Source organism: Purpureocillium takamizusanense, chromosome 8 (genome assembly GCF_022605165.1).
Source record: "Purpureocillium takamizusanense chromosome 8, complete sequence".
NCBI classification, from domain to species: domain Eukaryota; kingdom Fungi; phylum Ascomycota; class Sordariomycetes; order Hypocreales; family Ophiocordycipitaceae; genus Purpureocillium; species Purpureocillium takamizusanense.
The window spans coordinates 2,316,346-2,333,803 of record NC_063075.1 but is presented as its reverse complement, the minus strand read 5'-3'; the positions used below and the strand labels follow the sequence as shown (position 1 = coordinate 2,333,803).

The following is a 17,458-nucleotide window of genomic DNA, read 5'->3' as shown; positions in this document are numbered from 1 at the left end:
GCCCCCAGGGTTCAAGGTGCCTGGGAGACGAAGCCGCAACAGCCTGGAATGGATGCCTGAGTCAGGCCCGCCAGTGGAGGGCTTCTCGGGCAGCGCAACACGCTGAAAGTTTGGTGGGTCGCGTCAGCCCGGCAGGCGCCAACAACAACTTTCCCGCACCGTTACGACCTCAATGTCGGCGGCGCCACTACCACGGCAGAGGGGCAAATGGCTGCTAACGCGGTACCTGCAGCCGGCGGCCAACGGACGGCGCCTGGGTTTGTGACCGCACACGCACACACTAACACGCCTTCCTCGCCTCCCGGGGGGCGCCTCTCCTTCACATCACGCACTCCACCAATTCGCCGCCCTCGGACTTAACCTCAACTCTTCACCACCGACCTCGATCCCTCCCCCCCGTCCACGCGAGCACGTCTGCCTGCCGCCTGGACCCAGGGTGCCTCCTCCCGACATTCGAGCACCATTCCATCAGCCCGCAGCAGCGTCATCGACAGTATACACAGACATATAAGTCTCGGCGGGCCTTCCCTGCAGCCAGCCAACGACCTGCCCGCGGTTTCTCGCCCAGGCCCACCTCCTTGTTCGAACATACGACACTGAACGGTGCCGATTCAGAGACTTCGCATTTCCTCCGAGCCGCCACACTCCCTCCTCCCAGTGAAAGACGCGGCAGACCCGGTGCAAGCCTACATTTACCCATCTCTACGCATACGCCTTCGGCTGGCAAGTGCGGCGGAACGGCTCGACCTTGCAAAGCCGCCCGCAGCCCTCCTCCTTCTCCCTGCCGGGCCACGGCCCTATTTCGCCTCTTCAACCTCCGCATAGCACCGCGTCACCGTTTGGCATAGCAGCAGAGCAGCATCGACTTTCCATGATGGCGCGCCCCGGGGACGGAGGGTCATTATTTGTCGACGACGACGACTTGGATATAATAGAAATCACCAACCCGAATTCGGCGACTCAGATTGCGAGCCTGCTGAATCCCTTGAGACCCGTCACCCCGGCAGAGATACTGTCGAGCCGGCGGAGCGACCGTTCTCGAGACTCCTCCCGATGGGACGAACCTCCGCCTGCGCGGCGAAGCACCCGGTGGGATCGCCCGCCGCCTCCACCGCTGCCTCGGTCACAAGCGCCGACGGTCATCGACCTGACCAACGAGCCCGACTCTCCGGTGCAGGAGAGACGACTACCGCCACCCGCGCCCAGTCTGCCCGGCAGGAACCCTAGAAGGACAAACTCCCAGAGGCCTTCGCCACCGCGGCTGTCAAGAAGCGATAGCACCTTTGTCGGCCCTGGCGCCGTCATAGACCTGACGGACGATAGCCCGAGAGAGGGCCGGCGGCTAGAGCCTCCTCGTCCATTTCGGGCGCGTAATTCGCACCGCCATGGACGTCAACACCAGCGCGGGTCCGTGGCCGACCACCACGACCACGACCATGACCATGATCCCCATCTCTCGACGATTCACCTCCAGTTCGTAGACAATGCGACCCCTAACAACTTATTGACGACTTTCCGCAGCGGCGTTCGGCATATGGTTGACACTCTTTTCAGTGCAGAGCTCCTGAGAAGTGGTTACAACCCGACGACAATCGACAGCCTCAGTGCGTTCACTACCAGAGAACCCAGTCCGAAGCCTCCCATGGAAGACGTGCCGCCTACCCGCCCAGGCTTCACGCGCGACACGTGCGCCGCTACAGAAGATACAGAAGAGAGGGTGGTGGTCTGCCCCGCCTGCGAAGAGGAACTAGCCTACGACCCAACGGAAACGGCCGCGGAGAGTGCCACCACGACCGCCGGCAAGAAACGCAAGCGGGTCCCGGGCGAACATCACTTCTGGGCCCTGAAGAAGTGCGGACATGTTAGTCCCATCAAGGTCTTCAAACATTGACGAGTAACAAACGAAGCTAATGCGTATGAATACAGGTTTACTGCGCGGACTGTTTCGAAAACCGAAGGCCGACCAAGGCATCTCAGGGCGTTGGCTTCCGCAACTACGGCACGAAGCAAGGGAGTAGCACCGGTAGTGACCTGAAATGTGCGGTGCCTGGCTGCGAGACCAAGGCGGCAAACAAGACGGAGTGGATAGGCATCTTCCTGTAACGAACGACGGCACGAGATGGGAAGATGTAGGGTTCGAGCGCGCGACGGCCCTTTTAATGATTGCGAGCGTGTTTGTCCCATTTTGTGCGCGGAGCATGGAGGCGACATCTTCTATGGATTCTGGCGAACCGGACAGGCTGGGGCAGGGGCAAGGTTTACACATGGGCGGCGTTTTCGGCGGGCGGAAAGCATTGCGCTGCGGTTTATACAGTATATTTGTTCGCCGCTGGATGCAAGGCGGACGGGGGAGGGATTCTTTCCAGAGCCCCTCTTCACAGGATGAGCAGGGCAGGGCAGGGCCGGTAGCCTTTTGGGCAGCGACCGTGCCTTTGATTGCACCCTACGATATGGATCAGGAAAGGGACACGAATGGAAGACGTCAGTCTTAATGACCGGTGGCCTGGCCTGTGATTCGCCTTGTGAATTCCTTGTGGACCGGCTACGGAGGTTTGGCTGCCATGTGCGTCCCGTACCTCATGTACGTGGCAACCACATTTCCTCGAAAATACAGCCTTCTTCAACGGGCCGTGGCTTGCAAGTCACGTATCGGTGCGAGGGCGTTTGCATCGATCGGCTCGTGACTGTGACGGTGAATGGCGGTGGTATACGGTGAGTGATATTGCCTCGTTACATGATATGCGTTATGCCTGCCTGCTCCCTTGATTCGTTTGTGCCCTGTCAAAGTCCTCGTCCTCCTCCCCTCGTGTTTCCACCATCAGAGACGTCCGTTCGGTTGATGAGGGCGTCATCCTCTCTGGTGCCATAGGAACGCCGACCAAGCCTCTGAGAGTCGTACTAATGCTTGCAATTCCCGTGAAGACGCCACCACGCACACACGCAAAAAGAGTAAATAAAGGAAAGGACAAAAAAGGATAAAAGACAAACGCTGCGTGCCTCGTCACAATGCATGGATCTTTTCCGCACCTGCCTTCGCCCTTCCTCCCCACTACGCAACAATCACCAAAATTCATGCTCAATGAAGAAGAAAGCACAAAGTCATGTGTCAGATCGTAAGCTCCAGAGCGATCTCGTCGACCCAGTCGCCCCCGCCGTAATCCGTCTCCTGTGAGGCGGTGGGGGGACCTGCCGACGGGGTACCGATAATAATCTTGTCGTTGCCATGTGCGTAATAGGCGCCGTTGTTGCTGCTGTTGTTTGGTGCCGCGTTTTCCTTGCCATCGTGCTGCGGCGGCGTCTTGGTCGCCTTGATTGTCTTGATCGTTTGGGCGGCCGCCAGAGGGCGACTGAGTTGCAGGGGTCGGTGTCGTTGCTGTGATGATGATGCTGATGATGCAGGCCGACCAGCCCTTGAGGGCTTGGGATTTCCCTGAAGTGGTTGATGAGCCGTGCGAAGGGCATAGCCTGGTTGGGGTGGCCGAGAGGGTCGAGGTGGTGGTGGTGGCTGATGGCGATGCGTCTCAGGAGTAGTAGTGCTTTCGCGCTCACGTCGACGGATGCTGTCGAGGGCCGCATCACGGCGGTTGCGGTGTAGGGCGAGTGAGTAGAGTTCGTTGGATCCGGAGGCGGAGAAGAAGCGTTTTGGCGCGGGCGTTGTGGACGAGGATGTCGCGCGCGCGAGGTCGGCGACTTCGACACGGGCAGCACTATTGGTGACCTCATCTGGGCGCTGGCAAGGGTGGCGGGTAGTTGGCGTGTTTATAAAGTCGTCTTCCAACAGCTCTCGCTCTTGCTGTGATGGAGAGGGGAAGAAATCGTCGTAGTTGCAAAGGATAGCCTGCGTGCTGAGTGGTGGTTGCTGTCGAGGTGGCGACGGAGTTGGAGACGGCGATGCCGGCGGGTGCCTTGCCGACGATTGCTTTGCCGGCATACTGTGGTCTGGTGGCCGGACCGGCTCTAGATTCTCTTGTAGTGGCTTTGTCAGTGTGTTTGGTCGCAACCCAAGGTCGACTTCGTGGTGCGTAGGTTGTCGGGCTGTGACAGTCTCGGCGACAGTTGTCAGCGGCACTCGCGTCATATTTTCGAGGTGATCCAGCATCTCCAGGTCCAGCTCGTCCTCTTCGGGTATCAGGTCCAGTTCCTGCTCCTTGGTCTCTGTTCTGGGCTCGACTGAGTTCTTAGCTGTTTCTTCCACGACGGGGCTGGCGGCTTCGTTGCTTGGGTCCCCATGTTGCACAGTTGGACCACAGTCGGCTAACACAGGCTCGCCCACGGCGTCCCTCTTCTTAGCAGTGCCATTGCCCCTCACGAATTTGGAAATCGTGTCCTGGCTGGGCCGGACGGTGACGAGCGGCAGGCCGTTGCGCCTCTTGGCCTGCCGCTCCGTCTCCTCCTTGTCGCGTTTCCGCTGTCGGGCGGCGCGGGCCCGCGAGCTTGCTCGCTCCTTGTCGAGTTCCTTGCGGATGCGCTCCTGCTCTTCCTTTTCTTGGCGAATGCGCTCGGCGCGGGACATTTTGGGCATTCGGGTGGCCGCTTTGTGTGCGGCGCGGACCTGCTTGGATGTCATCGGTCGTGGGGGAGGCGCGTCTGGAGGATGTCCACCCCCGAGGGGCTGCAGGACGGTAAAGGTCCTCTGCACCGGCATCGTGTGCTTGGCCGGGCAATGACCGGAGAGAACATTGGGGACCCTGCAATGGTGAGCGAGCCGCGGGCTCAAAGGCTTTGGATGGGAAGTCAACCGGGGGTGTTGTGGTGACGCGACCTGGTGGACAGAGGATGGGGTGGGCACGTGGAGGGGCTTCCGCTGTCCGGACGTGAGACGCGAGAGAGGAGCGCAATCACGTGACAATCGGGTGCCGACCAGCAGCTCGCTGAGGACGGGCCACGCTCTGGCATCACTCACTATCCTTCGGTACGAGTCTCACTGACCCAACCACTCAGAGACACCAATGGTACGATGGATGTATTGTTCCGTCCGGTCTAGCTGCCGTGTGGCCTGATATAGCCCAGCCCGCCCAGCCGGCAGCGTGGGTGTGCCCCCATCTAAAAGTGCTAGAAGCCGGAGGATCGTTGTACTACTTCGTGCTGTTCCATCACTTCTCCAGCGGCTCCACGGTGGGATCCCACGCACACGGGCTGTAGTCCTTGGTCGCCAGGTCCTCGACCTCAGCGTCAGTCAACTCAAAGTCGAACAGGCCCGCGTTCTCGGCGATGCGCGACGGCGTCACGCTCTTGACGAGCGGCACGAGCCCCCTCTGCAGGCTCCAGCGCAGCAGCACCTGCGCCGGCGTCTTGCCGTACTTTTGGGCCAGGGCGACGACCTTGGGCTCGCCGAGGCGCTCGCCGCGCACGATGGGGCAGTAGGCCTCGACGGCGACGTTGCGGGCCCGGCACCACTGCACGATGTCCGGGCGGGCGAGCCACGGGTGCACCTCCCACTGCCCGACGGAGATGACGCCGCCCTTGCCCTTGCCCCCGCGCTGGGCCTCGAGCTCGCCGATGTAGGCCTCGAGCTCGTCGAGGTGGTGCACGCCGTAGTTGGACACGCCGATGGAGCGCACCTTGCCGGCCTCGACGGCCTCGACGAGCGCGCGCCACGCGCCCTTGCGGTTCTCGGGCCCGCCGTACGGCGAGTGGATGAGCACCAGGTCGAGGTAGTCGAGCCCCGTCTCGGAGAGCGCAATGTCGACGAGCTTGTGCGTGTTGTCGTACCCGAGCGGGTACTGGCGCACCGGCACCTTTGTGGTGAAGAAGATGTCGGAGCGCGCGATGCCCAAGGCCGGGATGGAGGCGGCTGAGGGCCCCTGGTTGCGATAGGCTGACGCCGAGTCGATCTAAAGCGCGCGCCGGTCAGAAGTTAATTCTCTACATATTTTCCAAGGCTGGTGGTGAGGACAGACGTGACGGTAGCCAATCTTCAAGGCCTCCTTGCACACTTCAGTTGCCTGCTCCTTGGGTCTGTCAGATATGGTCAGCTGCGGGCGGGTGACACGCCGTCTCTCAAAAGGCTGACGACTCACGTTTGGTATACCTGCGGCACAGCCATTAGCGGCGCCTCTCCCGCGATTTCGGATGACGGCTTACACCAAACCCCAGCAAGGGGAGCTCATACCCGGAGTTGAGCTTCACCGTAGAGCTTAGACTGAGCTTGGACGCCATTCTTCGTGCGAGCATGAAGATGCTGTTGAGTATGTGGGTGACAGGTCCAGACGAATTCAAGACCGAGGACGGACGAATTTATGGCGACTTATGCTGGGGGTATACGGCGTGGCGACTGTGATGCAACGCGCGCGACGAGTTCCGTCATTGAAGTGCTACTGCTGTGCTTTAGTCGCGAAAGCCAAACAAACGGCGGGGTCACTCGAGCGATGGAAGCCCCGGATTTACGCCTCGTGGAGTTAGCGGTGTGGCCCGGAGTTGGTCGGCTCTAAGGGCCGCCTAACCTGGTCAAGCACGACGACCAATTGTTGGTTTCTTTGTTTGTGTAACGAGTGTGGGAACAGGATCTTGTTGAAACGCCATTGTGTGAGCGAAGGCGGGTGCATGGAATTACACGACGACGGTTGCACGTAGTAGGCATGCGCATTGCGTCGACGGACTGTGAATAGTCGACGATGCTGCTCGCTGCTTCGGACTGAAGGAACCCAGATCGCACATGGGTTTCCGGCAACGGCTTCCGTCTACCCGTGCTGCTCCTTCTCGAACGCTCCGGTGGGACGGATTGGTTGCTCGAATCATGAGTTGTGATTCAATCAGTTGTTCCTTGGACTATAAGGGCGTGTCTCAGCTCTAGAAGAACCCTGACTGCTCCCTTGACCTTCCTTCCCTCTGCAGACGCTTCATGTTCTCGAGACTGAAATCGCCCAGACCCAGACACTTGACGAGAGACCGCTCGCACCGCAAGCTGTCTAACGACAAGGCCCGAGAAGCAATGTGTACCATCGTCCACGGCCACGAGAGGTGCCGGACATGCCGGAGCAGACGCCCCGTGTCGCGCAGCGCCCCGTTCCGATGCGACGACTTTCTCAACGCAGTGGCCACACTGCCGGCACGAGGCATGAGAGTGGCATGTCCGACTGGTCTCAGACACGTAAAGTCCGACATCCAACATGTGGATGCTTGCGAGGCCTGCGTTGAGAATCGTAGGGAGAAGACGGGTGACGAGGGAAAGTCGCAGACCTAGCGCAGACCTAGCTATTTGAGATTGGCGATTGCGGTTGCGTACATGGTATTCACCAAACATCCGTTGTGTATCTTGGAGACCTGTTGTCTTGTCTGGTGCTGCGAGAAACCTATCATCTGTCTGTCTCCGTACTCCCTAATTTGGTGTGGTTGCGCTCCAAGCCTTCAATGCGACGACGCTCAAACAGGAACTTGCGCAATGATTTGGGCATATAGAAGCACCGTGAGCTATCAAATCAGACACATATATTGTGAGATAGCCCTCATGATGATCTACGCGCAGCGCGAGGCTTCGAGGTCGAAGGACAACACTAACCATATCAACAGGAATTGGCAATTTGCTGGTGCAGACAGGAGCCACTAAGCATTGGAACGCCCACGCCTTCGATCGGTACAGTCGAATTGTCCAAATTGATCTTGTCTCTGTACTGGACGGGCATGACACCCGACCACAGCCCGCGCTCCTCCACTTACACGATCCCGCTTATCGCGTTGCATACGGCCATTGTGATCAAAACAACTGGAACTTTGTGTGAATCCAGCCGCGAGCCATCAAAGAGAACAAGAATGAGCTTGCCCCCAAAGCAAAAACTATAAAAAGGGGTCTCACTCACCAGTGGTTACTACTGCCTGCCTTTGAGCTCCAAGTTTATGCCAAACAACTGCCGCTTATACCGACCGCCAAGTTTGAACTTGAGAGCGTGGGCCGAATACTTAACCTCCGAAGAAACAGCTTTTCCAAGCCCCTGACTTGATCAACATGTGCACCGTAGTTCTCAAGTTCAAGGAGTGCACGCACTGCAAATCCATGTTCTTTTGCGGGCAATGGCCCCCTCGGCGCTGCGCCGCGTACCTCGAGGCACAGGTCGTAGCCCATGCGGAGGAACTGGCCAGCGGCTCGGGGCCCGTCGAAGTTACGTGCCCCAACGGCCAGACATTCGAAAACGAGACTGTGTTTTGGATGCCCACCTGCGCTCGCTGCGATAACAGACGTGCGGGGGACCGCCTGTAGTGAGCCCTCGCTGCAGAAGCTGAGCCTTTTGCTGTCTGAGAGTATTCTGGTTGTTTCCTGAGCTGTGTGTATGTTGGTTGGCCGTCCGAGAAGGTGGAGCGATGGTGTTCGTGTTGAAGACGCAGCGGTATGGGGTTGATGTATGAAGAAGTCTGGGATGGACTCGGCTGATAGAGCTGTGCGTAGTACATAACAGCAGCAGCTAGTGGACACGGCAGCGAACTCTCTTGCCTATATTTGGTGGTGCATACGGTACCGATAACATCAATAACACGCTGGACGCACTCGGCCTGAACGACTCAACACATAGGTCGGTTCGTTCACGCCAGACGGGCCATGACCGAACGCGTTCCGAATCTCGCTACCTGTCCATCAAGGAAACTGCTTCACTCAGAAGCACCTACTTTTGTATAAAAGAGAATTCCTTTCTCCTGCCAAACATAATGTTTTTAATCCTGCCTCCACAGCAAGGCCTGCCTCCTTTCAACATTGACTCCAAAGCGTCGCGTCGTCTCTCTTCCTCCTCTCTGCATTGACCCAGACTCACATTGAAGAGCAAACCAAAAAGCCGAACAAAGAAAAAAAAAAAGGTATCACAGCCGATCAATGTGTACCGCACGTCGTTACTTTTACCATTGCAGAAACTGCGACCGTACCCGCTTCATGGCGCAAATGCAAGAGAGACCTTGTAAAGAGGTCCGGGAGCAGCAGACAAAGGCGCGCGCCGATCCAAAATACCGGCCGCCTGGATGCCCATTGGGCCTAGGATACGATGATGTGATTACGGATATAGATCGCTGTGAGATGTGTAACATTAGGCAGAGGCGGAAGGTCTTGAAATTGTAGAGTAGATGGCAGTCTCGAGCTGGGCGGACTGTACTTAGGTTGAATTTGGTGTCATACGGGATTCTAAAACTACCGAGGATGGGTAACTGCGGTCACAACGAAATCAGGGGGTCTGGATAACGCAGACCCGGTTTTTGACGTTATCTTGTTTTAAATCACGCTGTCTAGCATGTCGTCGTCCTCCTCATGTCTGTTTCCGTTATCCCGCACCACCTGAACCTCCTCCTCCTCTTCTTCATCGTCGTCGAGATCAAGCATGGGGTAATTTAGAGTCGCCGCAATGTCGCCCATGAGCTTTAACCTCTGGCCGCTTTCATGATCGCTGCTCAGTATCCGCGCCTCACCTCCGTCCAACTGCACCTTGTCCACCAGTCCGACGTACTTCTTCCGCGTCTCCAAGTCGTCACTTCGAAACAGGGAGTTGTTGACGAGGAGCACACCGCCGCCGGGCCCGACGGCGCCGTCGGCTACGGCCTTCTCGACCGCCCTTGCGCCGTACCACGCCCGTCCATCATCGAGCTTGAGCATGTCAAAGAACTGATCCATGTACTGCGTCTCCTTGGCATACACCATGTCTCGCATCTTGGCAAGGACCTCGGGGCTCTTGAGAACTTCGTTGAGGCTGTGCAGATGCCCTGAGTTGGTGTGAATTACCGTCGCATTCTTGGCGATTGCGCTGAGCACCTTGTCTGACTTGTCGCGGCCTTGTTTCGTCATGTAGTCCTTGAAGTCGCTGGCGGTGAATCCAGGGCTAGCGAGGAGCAGCGGGCGGGTGTCGGAGAAGTCGAGGGCACGGACGAGCGAGTTGAGCGTCTTATCGAAGAAGCGCTTCATGCCGGCGTCCTGATCCGAAACCTTGTCACGCTTCTTCGGGACCACGCTCTCGACCTTGGTCTTCAATACGGTGCGGAACTGCGTGATGAGGCAGATGTTGGCCAAGCCCTCCTGCATGACGACAGCGGCCATGGCACCGTTTCTGTCATCAGAGAGCGCCTGGGATAGCGTTGTTTTCGCGACCGAATCCCAGCCATTGGGCTTGACAATGGAAAACGAGCGGCTGACCTCGAGGTCGAGTGTGTGATGGGAGCCGCGAGGCACGTATTCGTTCTCGCTGACGACGACGCCAGAGACGCGGAGTGATGATACGGCCGGGTCGAAAAAGGTCGACTTTACTCGCAGAGTCAGGTCGGTGTGGACGCGCTCCGAGGCCGAGGACCCGGTGCCGCCATTCGGGATGGCGATCTTGCGAACGGCGTGCGCGCTGACGATGTCGCCAACGACGATGAGGTTGTATGCATGCCACTAGTGAGTTGTCAGCGAGCCGCAATGAACATAACTGAAGCTAACGACAGGGCGGGCTTACCATATCCTCAGGGTCCTCTGGGAGTAGTGAGAGCTGCTCCTCCTCCATGTCCGGCAGGATCCGCCGGGCGAGGAGCTTCATGTTGGGCAGTCGCAAATGTGATGTCGCGAGTGGGAGTTGATGAGTCGCAACACGTCTGCTGCGCGAGAAAGAATTTGCAGAAAAAAGTTAAGGGATGAATCCCCTCGTCCGTCCAGCAGTCGAGGGAGTTGTTGATATAGGATGCCCCCTCCAGGAAGGTTTGCCTCCAGGCGAAGCATGCGGTGACGATGCCATGGATGGTTGCCGCCCAATCTTTTGTGGTGGGGGTGGCGCTGTGGCGCGTGAGCCGCCGACAATGGCTGGTGACGGAAACTTCGCACTATTATTTGGTTGCAGCTTTGACAGTAGCATACTGTTAGTGCATTGCGCACTGAGCCTGGCAGGGTGTCGGTGGACCCCGCTGCCCTGGATCCAGTGCTACTACTGGGTGCTCAGCGCTGCGTTCGGTGCCGCAGCTTGGATGGATTTAACGTTGCGGTGAAACGAATGCAAACTTGGAGGCCAGCCCGCAGTATTGGGCGGCGCTGGAAGGAGAGGCGAAGTGTTGACATTGGAGACTGTCAACCTTGAAGCGCGAGCTGAACCCCAGCCAAGACAGCATCGTGAACTCAGGTATCGGCAAAGGCGCGTGTCCAGGCCTTCGTCTCATCGACAAGGGGGGGGGGGGCGTGCCTGCTCACAGACGCCTGAGAGTGAGACGCATGAACCCCCCGGAGGTCTTACTACAGGGATGATTAGAGTTGGCCCGTGGGTGACCGATGAGAGACAGACGTCTGCATCCGCCACTGGACGAAGAAAAAGCACGGAACACAGGGCAGCCAAAATACGCGTAACTCGGACTTCCAGTAACTACTAGCCTTTGTCCCTCGGCCAGCGGACTTGTCACGGACACCGACCTCCGGCCCCAGCAACCTGGAGAAAGCCAATGCGAGTCCAGACAATTTCGTGGCCCGCAACGAGGCATGGACAAGGCGGGGAAAAATCGCGATTCCAAAGGGGGGAGCCGTTGGGCAATTTGCCAATCGCCCTTATTATTGTCAGTACGTAGTACGCATGGAGTATTGCGTGGAGCTGTGAAGCTCTCAATGTGCCTGCATCGCCGAGATGGCTGCCCCTTGCTCGTATGTACAGAAGGCCATCCGCTTGCCAATGTGTTTCCCCCTGGCATCATTCTCGCGAATGCCGGCCACGTGCGATGTAGTGTTTGACGCCTCGGCTGGCGCTGGCTGTCGCTGACCTCATTCATGTGTGCTTGCTTCCGAGTACGAGTCGGCCCATGCCATTTCGGTGCTCGCGTGGCACGCCGCATCGGGATTTTCAAGAAGACACACGCATGCGTCGTCGCCCAAGTTGGCAGGGTGGGGAGGAGGATTTGGCGCGTCAAGGCCAACGTCAGCACACAGGGCGGCTCGACGGACAGCTGACGAGTCCTCTTATCCATGTAACGCATACCAGTACAACGGTATCATCATCACTGTGACGGCGAGGGGCAGCGAGGAAGGATCGGGCGAGGACCGAGGGTCCGTCACAATAATGCGAGTAGAGCCCCGTCATCCTTGTTTTCTCCACGACGCTGCAAGGCACGGAACGGTGTCGAGGCAGGCGTGGTGGCCCACTGCGCGTGCCAAGCGTTTAGGTATGGGATGTGTGTGTGGTCTGTGCCATGTCTTGTTGCTGGATAATGAGGCCTTGCTGTCCCTCGTTGCGTGTAGCATCCGAGGCCCCGTTGCCAGCGTCTTTTTTGGACGTGCCTTTTGGACGCGCCTTTTTGGGGCGCCGGTGATCATGAGGTGCTGCCTGATGGAGCGTCACAAGAGAAGGAACGACCGGAAGCCTGATCGCCGGATCGATGACTACTGCTGCCACTTCCCCCAATCATCATGTCCGCCTTTGATCGTCGCGCTTTCCCAACGGTGCGCCAAGAAGTGCCGGGCTGAACGAACGGGCCCAAGCCAAACGGGGACGCAACTTGTAAGCCAAGGCAGCCGCCGCCAGCCACTCTGGTGCCTGCCTCATCGCCCTTGCTTGGCCTGCCATCGCACTCGCATCACAACGCAGCAGCGCGCCGTGCAGGAGGATCAAAGTACAAGTTAGACAGTAACGGGTACTATTAGTACTACTAGGTAGTACTAGTATACTCTACAGTACGTTGTGCCCCGAAATAGAGGTACTACTTGCAGTAGTAGCAATGCAAGTCTGCAACAGCGCGAGCATCCGTGATCCATTCCACTCCTCCACTGCACTGGCCGCCGATTCCTCCACCCCATGGATGGACGGAAGCCTCCGCAGCAGTGCCAGTCATTGATTGGGTGGTGTCGCATTGAATGCCTACTACCTCCCTTGTCCCTGGCTGCCGAGAAGGTGGGATCCGTGGCGGCGGCGGCGATGGAACGTCCCACCCCTCGCCCGGCGTAGGTGAACAGACGGGTTCCCAGTGGAATTGGGAACCTCCGGATTGTCCGCCCAGATCGACGACATCCATCCATCATCCCCTTGCCACGCCGGCTGCCCCCTCCCTCCCCGGCGCGCATTGTCATCTGTCGACGACGCATTACCTGGGCATGCCGCTGTGTGCCTGACCAGACGACCAGCCAAACGCTTGGGGCGTTGCACTTTACTCCTCCCGTCATTATTATCCTCTCCACAGTCGGCCCAGCCCTATAGCAGATCCACGGGCGGGTGTTGGCACCTTGTTCGGATGCATGATATCACTTGCGGCGCCACCCAACCCTTGCTTTCGTCAGGGAACCTTGACGCCGCCGCGCAAGCAATTCGACTCCCTCGTCCCGGCCGGCACATCCATCATCGCCAGCGCGCTGCAGCCACTGCGGGAGGCGGCGACCCGAGGAGCCGCCTTCATTACTACATACTAAGTTAGTCCAGCTGTGCCCGGTTTGCGCTTTGGGCAAACGAGGCCCAGCAGCAGCGCGCGTGACGGGCCCTAGCCGGACGACGGGTCAGCCCTTTCGGACTTCTTGCGCTCCTCTGTCCACCCGCCCACTGTCCAGCCAGCCCATTTCGCAAGCTGCGGCGAAGCACGGTCGCGTTTTGTTACCGTATTGCTCGACGGAACGTCCGGGGTCCCGCCAGACGACTCTCCCGACCACATCCACGGCGCATCCAACATCGCACGTCGCATCGCTCTCCGCTCCGTGTCTGCGCGACGGCGCGAGCTTGCCGATTCCTACAATTAGGCGACGCTTCCGACAGCCCCTCCGACCACCTCCGTCGCCCGCCCTACGACAACGACGGAACCACCCGCTGTCCGCTGCCAGGGCCTGGCGTGACCTGACGTGACCTGCCATTCCCATCTCAGCTCCCCCGTGGCGACCAGTCGAGGTGCTCGCCTCCCGGTAGACTCTGGCTTTCCACCCGCAGCAGCCCTGCAGCATGGGAAATGTCCACCCAATTGCCCTCGCTTGCGCTCTCGAGCGATGGCACACGCAGCTCAACCAACGACGGTGAAGGGGTGCCCATACCGGGTGCCAACCAGGCCGGCGCATCCGAGATCCCGTCTACAGGTAGGTCATGCCTGGACTCGTATTCATCGCACGCGCGGCCGTCCGCATTGTCGCGACTGACGAGGCTGCGAGAATAGGTCCCAGCAACACCTTAAATGGCCAATCTTCGGCGCTTAGTCGCCGGTCCACCGCGACGTTACTGTCCCGAAGCAACACGTCACAAAATGTTAGGGACAAGGATGGTGCTAAAGGCCTGTCAAAGGCCTTGTCAACGACGCCGCCAGCTAATGTCGGCCTGGATCCTTTGAGCACGGTTCGTCAACCTCGGCTCCAACGCTGTCACCGACGCGTCAGCTTGATGCGCTTGTGTTGTTCTGCCAAAGACTGACAGTACTGTCGGCATGCAGCAAATATATCTTCGAACCACTAGCAATACCGAACCTTCAATAGCTCAGCGTTTGCGTAATCCAACCAACAGACCGGAGAGCCCGACGCTGGATAGCCTACATGATACCCCGACAAAGTCGTCCTATGGGACGTTGGATCTTAACAAGGAGCGAAGGTACGCTTGCCGCCTGATGCCCCCGCTCGTATAAGTCGCTAACCTGAAGTCTGTGTAGGAAGGGTCCGTCGTTTCTGAGCCGCCTGGGAATGCGAGGGACATGGAGAAAAGACGATGAATTACCAGACTCAGACTCGGAAATGGGCGACCCTCGCACCGATGGTAGCAACGCACGTGCCGTGACATCGATCCGTGGAGCGGGCGTTGGCTTCATCCCCTTGTACAAGGAACCCCCACGTTATATCCGGGTCAAGCCTCACAACAAAAAGGGCCGTGATTTCAACCACATGTTCCTAGCACAAGAGCTGCTCGGCAGCAAGCAGTCATCCGACGGAGAGCCTCAGGCCAGAGCCCCAGCCACGGTCGTGGGTAACAAGATTCTCAAGGGTGGGGACGCTATTTGGGCGGCCGAGTTCAGCGTGGACGGGCGGTACTTGGCTGTCGCGGGTAAGGACCAGACGGTTCGAGTGTTTTCGGTGATTTCGACACCTGAGGAACGCCAGGCCCACGAGGAAGAAGAGGAGACCCAGAGCAAAGGCGACGGAGAAAAGCTGAGTGCTCCTGTGTTCCAGAGCAAGCCGACACGGGAGTTTGTGGGCCATACGGGAGAGGTCCTGGCTCTAAGCTGGAGCAAGAACAGCTTTCTCCTATCCTCGTCGATGGACAAAACGGTCAAGCTGTGGCACATGAGCCGCCAAGAGTGTCTATGCACCTTCAAGCACAACGACTTGGTCACGTCAATCGCCTTTCACCCTACAGACGATCGATTCTTCCTAGCAGGCTCTCTTGACGCTCAACTGCGACTATGGAGCATCCCAGACAAGGCCGTTGCCTTCTCGGTCCAGGCTCATGAGTTCATCACGGCCGTGGCGTTTTCTCCCAATGGCAAAACAGCAATTTGCGGGCTTTTGAGCGGTCTGTGCTTATTTTATGAGACGGAAGGCCTCAAGCTTCTGTTTCACATTCATGTACGGTCGTCGAGGGGCAAGAATGCCAAGGGAAGCAAGATCACGGGCATCAGGACTGTCAAAGCTGCCGATGGGTCCGAGGGCGGTGACGTCAAAGTGCTCATCAGTTCCAACGACTCGCGTGTGCGGATATACAGCCTCAAGACACGCATGTTGGAGGTCAAGTTTCGCGGTCTCGAGAACCAATCGAGTCAGATCCACGCGCGCTTTAGTGATGATGGCAAGTATGTCATATCCGGAAGCGAGGATCGGCGGGCATACATTTGGTCGGCAAGCAATCCGGAGGCAGAGCTGAAGGACAAGCAGCCATACGAGTGTTTCGATGCACATCCCGAGGTGGTGACTACCGCCCTAATGGCGCCCGTCAAGAGCAAACAACTGTTGAGCGCGTCGGGCGATCCCATCTACGACCTGTGCAACCCGCCGCCGGTCCAACTTCTGAGCTTCGAAGAGACATCGGCGAGTCAGACTCGACTGTCTGAAACAGGCAGCTCAGACCATCCACAAAATTCCAAGAAGCCTGAGGAGACACCGGCCTACATCGAGCGTTCGAAGCACATGGACGGCAACATTATCGTCACCACCGATCGGACCGGAACCATCAAAGTATTTCGGCAGGATTGCGCATTCGTCAAGCGACAACAGAACACCTGGGAGACGGGGTCCAAGTTCTCTGGCAAGCTGACTGGCGTTGGGCGCAGCTCTAGCATCATCACCAAGACGAGCGCTGGCAGCCGGGTGAACTCTCGACGCGGATCTCTGAACCTGGGACACAACCCACCACAGGTACAGCCGGCGAGTGACCGAATTATGAGCTGGCGCCAGGACATTGAAGGCAGGGGGAGCACGCCCGCGGCAACGATTAGGAGCGAGCGGTCTATGTCACCAATCAAAGCGAATCGCTCCCCCCTCAACGCGTCCGCCGCAAATCTAGCATCCGAAGCCCGGAGGAAACCGTATGCCTCTAGCCCAATCCTTCGTGCGCAACACCCAGGGAGTCCCACAAGCAATGTGCAGACAAGCATGGCTTCGTTGCGGTCACGGAAGGACGAAGACGAGCCAGCGGTTCCGCCGACGCCGAGCTTCAGTTTGATTAGCTCGCCAGACCCGGAAGCCCAAGATGCAAAGGGAGACGGGAGCTTCTGGAATCTAGGGCGCTGGAAGCCTAGCCTGCCCACGCTCTCTGGTCTGCGCTATTCGACAACCTTCAACAGTCCTGCCACGGTAACGGGATCGCATCCTGCCGTGCCTCACGCTAGGACGGAGAGCGAGGGTGCCAGCCCTAGAACAGCCAAACCGTCAGCGCGGAGGAGCTTGGGCGTCAATGACGGTCACCGTCTGAAAGTGACAGATGATGCGAGCAGACGACGATCCACAGGCCCGCTTTTGAAGGCGAAAGCGAGGCTTAACGAATCTGAATCGATAGCTGAGAACATCGATGAATCTCCGGAAGTGGGAGACGAATTGTTAAGCAGTAAGAAGCGCACAGATTCGGGTGTGGCGGAGCTAAGTGCAGCAGAATCAAACGACAGCGACAGAGGAGCGTGCCGAGGCTGTGGTGGCCACAGCTTCGAGACCAAACGACACGGGAGAGAGCGGACCGTGCAAGTTTGCAACCAGTGCGGCACGAATACATGATACCCAACGCGGTGAGCATTGCTTTCGCCCACGATTATCGATGGGAGACGGACAGCGAGGGAGGGAGACGGAGAGCAAGCGAGACTTGGGGAACGAGCTTCCATGCCGGATGGCACGGCCTGATGGTTGGAAACACAAAACCCAGTTTGGAGTTTGAGGCTGCATAGAGCGGGCGACTGTTTACTGTAGGCAACAAATTCGGCGTATGTCACGGCGGGGACACACAAAGGTGACAAGGCAACACACATCTCTTGTGGAAACAACGTGTAACAAATAGCGCAGGAGAGGTATAAAAGCCTGCTTGTGACTTGTATTGGTTTCTCCCCTTGTCTTGGGTCGTTACACCAGAATCTCTCCATGGACGCGGGTATACCGACAGCGTCC

The 17,458-nt window shown here is 58.2% G+C and overlaps 5 protein-coding genes across 5 annotated transcripts; 2 read left to right on the top strand and 3 right to left on the bottom strand.

The window, feature by feature from the left end:
- Positions 1-218: 218 nt before the first annotated feature.
- JDV02_008758 (uncharacterized protein) lies at positions 219-2,678 on the top strand. The gene is made up of 2 exons (XM_047990388.1): positions 219-1,861; positions 1,927-2,678. Exons 1-2 carry the CDS (start codon positions 872-874, stop codon positions 2,101-2,103), a joined length of 1,167 nt encoding a protein of 388 aa, XP_047846395.1. The 5' UTR covers positions 219-871; the 3' UTR covers positions 2,104-2,678.
- A 22-nt stretch (positions 2,679-2,700) lies between these two features.
- Positions 2,701-4,782, bottom strand: JDV02_008757 (uncharacterized protein). Its single transcript, XM_047990387.1, has one exon. It carries the CDS (start codon positions 4,643-4,645, stop codon positions 3,107-3,109), a length of 1,539 nt encoding a protein of 512 aa, XP_047846394.1. The 5' UTR covers positions 4,646-4,782; the 3' UTR covers positions 2,701-3,106.
- Positions 4,783-4,956: 174 nt separating this feature from the next.
- Positions 4,957-6,159, bottom strand: JDV02_008756 (uncharacterized protein; the record flags this gene model as incomplete). Its single annotated transcript, XM_047990386.1, has 4 exons — positions 4,957-5,834; positions 5,901-5,958; positions 6,021-6,031; positions 6,085-6,159. The coding sequence occupies 4 exons, from the start codon at positions 6,157-6,159 to the stop codon at positions 5,094-5,096; spliced, it is 885 nt and encodes a 294-aa protein (XP_047846393.1). The 3' UTR covers positions 4,957-5,093.
- A 2,903-nt stretch (positions 6,160-9,062) lies between these two features.
- On the bottom strand, positions 9,063-10,655 carry DOM34 (Translation factor pelota). Its single transcript, XM_047990385.1, has 2 exons — positions 10,404-10,655; positions 9,063-10,342 (listed from the first exon to the last, which is right to left on the bottom strand). Exons 1-2 carry the CDS (start codon positions 10,482-10,484, stop codon positions 9,191-9,193), a joined length of 1,233 nt encoding a protein of 410 aa, XP_047846392.1. The 5' UTR covers positions 10,485-10,655; the 3' UTR covers positions 9,063-9,190.
- Positions 10,656-12,932: 2,277 nt separating this feature from the next.
- Positions 12,933-17,382, top strand: JDV02_008754 (uncharacterized protein). Its single transcript, XM_047990384.1, has 4 exons — positions 12,933-13,966; positions 14,044-14,219; positions 14,314-14,468; positions 14,527-17,382. The coding sequence occupies exons 1-4, from the start codon at positions 13,843-13,845 to the stop codon at positions 17,072-17,074; spliced, it is 3,003 nt and encodes a 1,000-aa protein (XP_047846391.1). The 5' UTR covers positions 12,933-13,842; the 3' UTR covers positions 17,075-17,382.
- The last annotated feature ends 76 nt before the right edge of the window (positions 17,383-17,458 follow it).

Bases quoted from the DNA above. Each gene is read 5' to 3' on its own strand.
- JDV02_008758 (XM_047990388.1), top strand. From the start codon at position 872: ATGATGGCGCGCCCCGGGGACGGAGGGTCATTATTTGTCGACGACGAC. The intron at 1,862-1,926 runs GTTAGTCCCATC...GTATGAATACAG, and splicing joins CCCTGAAGAAGTGCGGACAT to GTTTACTGCGCGGACTGTTT.
- JDV02_008757 (XM_047990387.1), bottom strand. From the start codon at position 4,645: ATGCCGGTGCAGAGGACCTTTACCGTCCTGCAGCCCCTCGGGGGTGGA.
- DOM34 (XM_047990385.1), bottom strand. From the start codon at position 10,484: ATGAAGCTCCTCGCCCGGCGGATCCTGCCGGACATGGAGGAGGAGCAG. The intron at 10,343-10,403 runs GTAAGCCCGCCC...ACAACTCACTAG, and splicing joins CAGAGGACCCTGAGGATATG to TGGCATGCATACAACCTCAT.
- JDV02_008754 (XM_047990384.1), top strand. From the start codon at position 13,843: ATGTCCACCCAATTGCCCTCGCTTGCGCTCTCGAGCGATGGCACACGC. The intron at 13,967-14,043 runs GTAGGTCATGCC...CTGCGAGAATAG, and splicing joins ATCCGAGATCCCGTCTACAG to GTCCCAGCAACACCTTAAAT. The intron at 14,469-14,526 runs GTACGCTTGCCG...AAGTCTGTGTAG, and splicing joins GATCTTAACAAGGAGCGAAG to GAAGGGTCCGTCGTTTCTGA.